This window comes from Rhododendron vialii, chromosome 1a, assembly GCF_030253575.1.
Source record: "Rhododendron vialii isolate Sample 1 chromosome 1a, ASM3025357v1".
Classification (NCBI taxonomy): Eukaryota; Viridiplantae; Streptophyta; class Magnoliopsida; order Ericales; family Ericaceae; genus Rhododendron; species Rhododendron vialii.
In genome coordinates, this window is record NC_080557.1 from 1,810,637 (window position 1) to 1,820,714 (window position 10,078).

Consider the following 10,078-nt stretch of genomic DNA (forward strand, 5'->3'; position numbering starts at 1 on the left):
TTTTTTTCTTTTTTATCTTAAAATTGAATATTTTCAAAAATATTTGGATAAAAATAATTTTTTTTACTTTTCTGATTCTTCTCGTCAAGACGAATCAATAATCCATAAAAATTTGGCGCAAAACCAACGAACACGAATTTTTTTTTTTTTGACTAAGGACAAAACTTCCAAAAAGTACTAAAAGTTAAGCGGAACGGGGCATGAGACTTCTTCCAAATGCGGTTGGCAAGAACACCCGTCTAGTCCCACCAGCCACTTGCGGAGGTCTAGATCAAAGTCAGGACATAGCTCTATATGAAGCTTCGTTCTGGGGAAGTGCTATGGGACACGTTTCTTTTTGCGTGTATACGTTGTACGCGTACCTATTCGTACTTTGCGGTTATACTACGAATCTATGTAACTCAGTGTCATGTATTTATATTATGCGTGTTATGAATTGAATGGAGATACAAGAGATATGTGTGGTTCCTGTGATAATTGATGCGAATATTGTTGGGTGGAGGAGTATTGATCACACACTTATAATGTATGAAACTCACAAGAGAATTGCACAAACACACTCATATATATTGAACTCATTCAATCTGAAAAATAACATACAAAGAGGAGGAATTTCTCTCTCTGTAACTCTCTTATTCTCTTACTCCACTCACACATATTACATAATCAGAATACATTCTTTTATAGGCAAATTAAACAGACAAGTAGATAACTTTGCAAAGATCACAAATGAAATACGGAAGCTTAAATTCAATGCCCACGTTTTTGTTCTTGCTCTTCTTGCAGGCTTATTTGACCAACTTACCTTAGGCAATCATAGCCTCCAAAACAATAGTTCTTCTTGCAGGCTTATTTGACCAACTTACCTTAGGCAAAGCCTCCAAAACAATAGTTTCACACGTTCCAAATCAAGCTTACTGTTTATTTCAACATCCCCCCTTAAGCTTGATTCTCAGAGATTCTTCATTCCAAGCATTGTCTTCATTTTGACGAAAGCTTCATGTTTGAGGGGCTTCGTAAAGATATCTGCTGCTTGATCATATGTCCTGCAAGAAACTAACTCCACTTCCTTTGCTTTTACATGCTCTCTGATGAAGTGGTAGCGGGTATCGATGTGCTTGCTTCTTTCATGATGAGTCGGGTTCTTTGCAAGCGCAACTGCAGAGCGGTTGTCAACATAGATCTCTGTGGGCAATTTTTGCAGAAAGCCCAAGTGCTTCAGCACATTCCTTAACCATATAGCATGACAGACAGCTGAGTTAGCGGTAACATACTCAGCTTCACAAGATGACAATGTCACAATCGCTTGCTTCTTGGATGTCCAAGTGAAGGCAGTATCTCCAATGAAGAAAACGAACCCTGTTGTGCTCTTCCTTTCATCCAAGTCTCTTCCCCAATCGCTATCTGAATAGCCGGAAAGATTCAGGTCACCGCCTGACTGATAGAATAGTCCGTCATTATGAGTTCCTTTGATGTAGCGGAGAATCCGCTTTGCTGCGAACAAGTGTAACTGATCTGGCGTCTCCATGTATCGACTGACTAGCCCAACACCATAGAGTATGTCTGGCCTAGTACAGGTTAGATATCGCAGACTTCCAACCAAGCTTTTGAAATAGGTTGGATCAACATTCCCAGTATCACTTTTCTTCAGTTCCAGTCCACTGTCGACTGGAGTCGTCACAGGATTGCATGTCTCCATCCCGTACTTCTTCAGTATCTCCATGGCATACCTGCTTTGGGAGATAAAAATTCCTTCGTCACTTTGCGTCACTTCAATGCCTAGGAAGTGAGCCATAAGTCCGATGTCCGTCATTTCGAACTCTTGAAACATCGTCTTCTTGAATGCTTCAAACATGGCTGGATTGTTGCCTGTAAAAATCAAGTCATCAACATAGAGGCATGCATACAACTGGCTTCCATCAGTCTCCTTCTTCATATAGAGTGCATGTTCGTAAGGGCACTTCTCGAATCCATTCTCTTGGAAGTACTTATCAATTCTGGTATTCCATGCACGAGGCGCTTGCTTCAGCCCGTATAGCGCCTTCGTCAATTTGTACACTTTGTCTTCATGACCTTTCTTCACATATCCAAATGGCTGCTCAATATAGATTTCTTCTTCTAGAAATCCATTCAGGAATGCTGTCTTGACATCCAACTGGTAGATCTTCCATCTTTTCTGAGCAGCTAATGAGATTATTAGCCTGATTGTCTCCATCCTGGCAACAGGGGTGAATATTTCGCCATAGTCGATGCCTTCTCTTTGCTTGTATCCTTTTGCTACAAGCCTTGCCTTGTATCTCTGAACCTCTCCTTGAGCGTTCTTCTTAGCTTTGTAGATCCACTTTACTCCAATTGCCTTGTGACCTTTTGGGAGGCAGGTTAGCTCCCAAGTCTTGTTCTTCTCTATGGACTGAATCTCTTCATCCATAGCCTTCCTCCATTTTCCTTCTTGGGTAGCTTCCTCGAAACTAACTGGATCACAACTGATTTGCAGACAGAACATGGTAAAATCTGCATCCATCTGATCTGTATTCTGATACAGATCATTCAAGTTCCGAATTCCTCTGGGCCTCATGTCTGAAATTTCTCGTTCAACTGGTAAGGATGGTTCACCTTGTTGTGGTGAAGAGAAACCACGGGAAGATGCTGGTTGATCTTCTGGTCTACCAGGTACATCTCTGGTTTGTACCTGTTCTTCATCTTCAAGTGTTAGCTCCATATTCTTGGTAGCTTCTATTTGACCCCAGCTCCAGGATTCATTTTCCTCGAAAATGACATCTCTGCTGAAAATCACTTTCTGAGTGATGGGATTATACAACCTGTATCCCATCGTTCTGTCACCATATCCAACAAGGATACACTTAACTCCTTTGTCTTCGAGTTTGGTTCTGTTAGCCTCCGGAACTTTAGCATAGGCAATACAACCAAACACTCTGAGATGACCCACACCTGGCTTGTGAGTGGACCATGCTTCTTGTGGTGTCTTCGACTGCACATTCTTCGTAGGACACCTGTTCAGTAGATAAACTGCACACTGAACTGCTTCGGCCCAAAATCTCTTGGGCATGTCTTTATCTTTCAACATGCTTCTAGCCATGTTGAGAATGGTGCGATTCTTCCTTTCAGCTACACCGTTTAGTTGAGGAGTATAGGCAGGTGTGCACTGGTGTCTGATTCCTTGTTGCCTAAGGAATCCTCAAATTGATCTCCAGTGTACTCTCCTCCTTGGTCTGACCGCAATGTCTTAATGTGGTAGCCGCTTCCTTTCTCAACAAGAGCTTTGAACTCTTTGAACTGTTCAAATACTTCTGACTTCAATTTCAGAAAGTATACCCACGTCTTTCTGCTATAGTCGTCGATAAACGTGAGGAAGTATCTGTTCTGACCATTTGAGATTGGCTTTAATGGACCACAAACATCTGTGTGTACTAGCTCGAGAGGCATAGATGCTTTCCAATCAACTTGCTTTCCAAAGTTATTGCGGTGTTGTTTGCCAAGAATGCAGCTTTCGCATACCTCATTTGGATGTTGAATATGAGGTAAGCCCTTAACCATCTTCCTATTCGCCAACAGCTTCAAGCTTTCAAAGTTGAGGTGCCCATATCTGAGATGCCATATCCAATCTTTGTCATTGATAATGGCATTGAGGCACTTTGGCGTGTCATGAAGAACAGTTAGCGGAAACATCCTGTTCTTCGCCATCATTACTCGAGTTATCAGCTTCCCTCGAGCATCTGCAACCGTCAGCTGCATATCCTTCAGGCTAATTTGATAGCCTTTCTCAAGGAATTGTCCAAGACTAAGAATATTAGTCTTCATGTCTGGAACATAGTAGACGTTAGAGATGAATGCATGATCTCCATTCTTCCTTTTGATTATAATATCACCTCTCCCTCGAACTGGTACTTTAGAGAGGTCACCAAAAGAAATATCTCCCTGAACCTTTTCATCAAGTTCAGTAAAAAGCTGCCTTGAGCCAGTCATATGATTACTGGCTCCAGAATCAAGAAACCATGTACCTTGATCCTGCTCGATTGGGCTGTGTGCCATGAGACTCATTGAATCTCCTCCTGATGGCTCCTTGTCTGCATAGTTGGCTATTTCGCCAACTTGATCTGATGCTGATCTTCCCCGGCACTCATTGCTATAGTGGCCATACTTTTCGCAATTGTAACACTGAACGTTACTTTTGTCAACGTTCGAACGATTGTTGTAACTGCCTCTTCTGCCTTGTCCTCCTCCTCGTGGATTATGACCTTGTTGTCCTCGTCCACCTCCTCTTGGAGCATAATTTTGTTGTCCTCGACCACCTCCTCTTGGAGCATGATTTTGATTCCCTCCTCTGGAGAATCCTCTGCCACCTCTGCCTCTGGAATTTGAATTTCTAGAGCCTCTTCCATGGGAACCATAGCCTCGTCCCCTCTGAGATGTCCCCCCTTGCTCGTACCTTCCTTCATTGAGGGATAACTTCATTTGTAGAGCTTGTTCCGGGGCTCTATCATCGTCTCTGTGCAACTTCTGTTCGTGGGCTTGCAGCGAACCCACGAGCTCTTCAATAGACATGGTTGAAACGTCTTTAAGTTCTTCTAATGTAACAACGATGAAGTCGAATTTGCGATCCAAAGATCGCAAGATCTTTTCTATAACTCTCGTGTCGGTGAGAGTTTCGCCATTTCTCCTCATTTGATTTGAAACCACCATAATTCGAGCATAATACTCAGAAATAGATTCTGAGGATTTCATTCGCAAAGACTCGAATTCACCTCGTAGTGTTTGAAGGCGAATCCTCTTTACTTTGTCAGCACCTCTGTAGGTCTTCTGCAGCTTCTCCCAAATTTCTTTGGAAGTTTTGGCGGAAGCGATGATCTCGAATGTGGCTTCGTCAAGTCCTTGATAGATGATGGACTTGGCTTTGCAATCCTTCTTTCGCTCGGCACGAAGTGTGGTCTTCTGTTCCTCCTTTAAAGCTGTTTCAGCTTCTTTTGAGGCGGGTTCATCGTAACCTTCTTCTACCATCTCCATAACATCTTGAGCACCCAGCAGTGCTCTCATTTGGATGGACCAATTATCATAATTGTCCTTGGTGAGCTTTGGAATAACAGCTTGGGATGTTCCATTAGCCATCGAAACTAGAAATGATGGAATCTAGTTTACTGGGGTCAAAATGAAATCTTTGCAACTTTTGAACTTTGACTAGATAACTTCAAAAGTACAGGAGTTAGACTGCAATTGAACCTTCGGTGGACCAGCTTTTATGGAAAGTAGCTTGGTAGGAGGAATTGGATCAGACAACTTGTCTGGTGGTGAAATTAAATGTAATCTTTTGTTTTTTTAAAAAAAACAAAGACACCTGCTCCTTTCTTCTTTGATTTTGACGATGGAACCAAAGAAGAAAAAATTGCTTCTTCAATCTGGAACTACAGAGACACACTGTCCGTCTGGCTTCGGGTGTGACCACTCCGGTTTCGTCTCAATGATTCGGCTTGGTTCACCAGACTTGTGGAAGATGAATAGCTGCGCTTTCACCTCCAGTCGGACGGCTTCGATCTTGCCGGGACTGAACTCGTCGGCGTGAGACGATTCAGTTTATGGAATCGAAAAACTGAGTGTCGATCACTTCTGTTTTTCTGGTGGAAAAGACAGATGGTACTTTTTTTCGGCGCACTCAAAAATCTGGGCAGCACCAAAAAAAACTGATTTTGAGTCTGTTTGAAAAAAATAGCAGGGCGAAGGTATGTTTTGTGAGAGAGATTTTTTTTTTTTTTTTTCCGGGATTAGCCTAAGAGCTCTGATACCACTTTGTTGGGTGGAGGAGTATTGATCACACACTTATAATGTATGAAACTCACAAGAGAATTGCACAAACACACTCACATATATTGAACTCATTCAATCTGAAAAATAACATACAAAGAGGAGGAATTTCTCTCTCTGTAACTCTCTTATTCTCTTACTCCACTCACACATATTACATAATCAGAATACATTCTTTTATAGGCAAATTAAACAGACAAGTAGATAACTTTGCAAAGATCACAAATGAAATACGGAAGCTTAAATTCAATGCCCACGTTTTTGTTCTTGCTCTTCTTGCAGGCTTATTTGACCAACTTACCTTAGGCAATCATAGCCTCCAAAACAATAGTTCTTCTTGCAGGCTTATTTGACCAACTTACCTTAGGCAAAGCCTCCAAAACAATAGTTTCACACGTTCCAAATCAAGCTTACTGTTTATTTCAACAAATATGACCCCATTTGTTAGTATATATAGTTTAGTTTACTAGATATAAAGTTTAAAAATACTAATGAATGGTGTTTGGGTTTAGACACTTGCTGACCCGACGCATCCTTGAGAGCTAATACTAATTGGGCAATCTTGAAAAGCAACCGAAAATCATAGGCTATGTTTGGTAGCACATATGTTTTCTGTTTTTATTTTTAGAATTTTCAAAAAATAGGAATGAAAATATGTTCGGTGCACTACTTGCATTTCCAAATCATTTTAACATGTTTTTGTTTTTGTTTTTTTTTAAAAACAAGTTGACATAAACATGGTTTCCGCTTTTACTTTTTTCTTTTTAGAAAAAATAGAAACTGATTTCAACAAATAGAAAAATAGCAGTGTTACTAAACATAACCATAATAATATTCCACAGATAGTTCAAGAAATTGTTCGCAAACCACCATTTCGGTAATTCGTAGCGTCCGATGGCTTGAATGAGGAACCCACGGCCGGACCATCATAGAACGATTGTGTAAAATTAAACCATTGGCCTCCGGCCAAAGCCAAGAAGATATCCTCTTCTAATTGAAACTTGACACAATGAAATCCTTGACCCAAATCTGTAACTTGTAAACCAGCTTGTGTCTTCCATTAGTATTTCAACTTTCCCACCAAATTAATCTTGACGGGGCAACTTGAAAACCACCAAGTTAATGATCAAAGCCTTACGCCACGGCTCTCTGATTCTAAGCAATTCCATTTTGTCCACCAACAGCCGTGGTATGTACGAGCTTAGTTGCGGTTGTCGAATGGAATCGATTTCAAGGTTGGAGGCGGCAAACGAATCCAACCAAGAAAAAAAATAACAATGTTAGACTGGTGTTCGATCAACAATTTATTCCTGTATGTTGGCTGACTTTGGAACTGTAGGACTACCAAGGTCAGGAGGGGGCGGAGGGTGTTGGGCCCGAAGTATTCTATAGATTTGGTTACACAATGTCACTCATTGCAATCATTCTAAAAACAGACTTATAGGTGTCAAATGCCATAAAAGACTTAATTGAAGCTTTCGCTAACATCAATTGATTTTAGGAGAGATGATGAAAAAGTGGTCCGACAGAGGGACTCGGGGAGATGATGGTTGAGAGGCGTATGGGGGGAGGGAAATGCCGGACGGGGAGAATAGCTGAGAAAATAAACGGGTGTGGGCGAACGAGAGGGTCAGCCATGAGTTTGGGTTTCTTTACTGCTAGAAGATTTTGGGGACCCATCTTTGCCTTCAATCTATATGATTATTCTTTGGATCATCGTCTTCAAACCATTTTGCAAGTAAATAATCTATTCTATTCTATTCTAAAAGATTATATAGTCGACTGAAAGTAAGTAATTTATTCTCTCTCACTTTCTCTCTTATACATTCTTTAACCATATTCCAAGCAAAGAACTCCATTTGCCCTTCCCTTTATTATCATCGCATTCTTGTATGTGTAAAGCATTGAGCCCTTTAGCAAACTTATTCTTGAAAAACATACATTATTGAATCTGTTAGAGAGAGAGAGAGAAGGGGCGGGGAAGAATGGAGGAATTGCTCTGTGATGCAGCTATGAGAGGGGATCTAGAATCACTACACGAAATAATTGCAAAGGACAATTACATTCTGGATAAAGTTTTGGTGGGAAGTTTCAAAGGGAAAAATCCGCTTCATGTGTCTACATCAATCGGGCAACTAGAATTTGTTCTGAAACTTTTGGAAATTAAACCAAAGCTTGCTAAAGTTTTAGATACGGAACTAGGTGCAGCCCTTCACATAGCATCCGCTAATGGAGACGTCAAGATTGTGGAAGCTTTAGTGGGGCTTAGCCCTGAGATGTGCATGGCTCGTAATCGAGATGGTAATAACCCTCTTCATATCGCTGCGATGGAAGGCAAGGTCGACGTATTGAAAAAGTTGGTTGAAACCTGTCCCTTGGCAGCTCAAGTTATTTTAGATCGAGGCGACACCATTTTGCACTTGTGTGTAAAGTATAATCAGCTTGAGTGTCTCCAATTATTGCTAGAGATGATTAGAGATCCTGAATTTGTACAATCTAAGGATGCCAATGGCAATAGCATGTTACACATAGCTGTTTTCAGTAAGCGTTTTGAGGTATGTACAAATTCAAACTATTTTATTGTTAAATTTTTGGCAAATTTTTTTTATCAATTGAAAAATCATTACTTTCATGAAAAACCCAGCGACACATGTCGATGATTCTAACTTAAGATAGAAACATAAGAACAAATAATACTTCTAAGAGCATCCACTGTAGACTAATCAAAATCAAAATATTGCTAACGTTAGCAATAATGTTTGTTCAAAAAGAGCTCACATTGGAATAACCAAATTTAGCAATCTATTAACAACTAATTAAATTTTGGCCCTTGAATAATTAAAATATGGCTCATGTTTTGACTAGAACAATTTTTTAATACACTATTATTTTTTCTAAATTTTTTTGACTAGAACAACCTCTTAATAACTAATCATTTTATTGGCCCCTAAATAACCAAAATATGGCTCATGTTTTGGGTCACATTAATTTTTACATATTTCCGGTCACATTAATTTTTACATATTTCTTGTTAGTCTTGATGAGAGAAATTTGAGAAGTAAATTTTTTTGAACAAAAGCTAAAAGTACGTTCACTTATAGTTTAAAATATACCTTATTGACCTCTAGTCCTTTTTTTGTGTATCTATTTTTCTTTTGATTTCATCTAATCGTGAGATCGGGTATATATGTTTTTCAGATCGTCGAACATGTACTCAATAGTACTAGAATAGACGTGGATGCAACTAATGGAGCTGGGTGGACGGCAATGGATATTTATTTCTTTGTGCAAAATCGTTCAAATGGGCATGAAGTGGATGTGCGTATCGAAAAATTCCTACGTACAGCTAGGGCTAGAAGACGTAGAGAGATGTTGGTGTTCACGTCTCAAAGCCAGGAGAAATTAATGCAGACAGTAATGGTTGTGTCATCGTTGTTTGCAACAATGGCATTCCAAGTGGGAGTGAACCCTCCAGGTGGCGTTTGGCAAGACAATTTCAAAGAACACATAGCCGGAAAAGCTATGCTTGCTTATAAATATCCGAATTCATATGCGTGCTTCATGTTTTTCAACACGGTAGGATTCCTTCTGTCTTTGTTTTTAATCTTATCAATCCTAGCGACAGCCGTGCCAGTGACAAGAAATCCTCGGGGGTTGCTTCTACCTGTCATCTCGTGATTGACAATCATGACCACGGCATTTGCTTATACATATTCCATCGTTGTTGTCTCACCGAAGCATATGATGGCTGTAACCAATACCATTTTGGTTTCTGTCATCGTGTGGGCCTTTGTGATGATACTTTTAGCCGTAGAGGTCGTGGCTGCCTTTGAGCTTTCGAGATCAAAGAAGGACCGGGAAATGATGTCCAGATTAGCTAGAGTAAGGCCGAGGCTTCTTCCAAATGCAGTTGGCGAGAACGTGTCCAGTGTTTGATCTTTTTTACTCATGCTTGGACTCTCTCTCTCTCTCTCTCTCTCTCTCAAACTTACGTGTTCAGGCGAGACTAATGCCACCGCAAACTTGCGGATTGAAGGTCCTAAATAAAGTCAGACGGAAGGTTAAATATACGTAGCTTCATTCTCAGGAAGTACTATAGACATGTTTCTATTTGCGTGTATATGATATATGCGTACAATTGTACTTTGGGGTTACGCTGCGAATTATGGTACATACTGTCATGTACTATTATGTTATGGGTGTCTTGAATGGAGATACAAGAGACATGTGTGGTGGTTGTGATAATTGATGAGAACAATTATTA

General features: G+C 40.3%; 1 protein-coding gene across 1 annotated transcript; it reads left to right on the forward strand.

Annotated features, from left to right (window-relative positions):
• The first annotated feature begins 7,799 nt into the window (after positions 1-7,799).
• LOC131317428 (ankyrin repeat-containing protein BDA1-like) lies at positions 7,800-9,492 on the forward strand. Its single transcript, XM_058346985.1, has 2 exons — positions 7,800-8,369; positions 9,013-9,492. The coding sequence occupies exons 1-2, from the start codon at positions 7,800-7,802 to the stop codon at positions 9,490-9,492; spliced, it is 1,050 nt and encodes a 349-aa protein (XP_058202968.1).
• Positions 9,493-10,078: the final 586 nt, after the last annotated feature.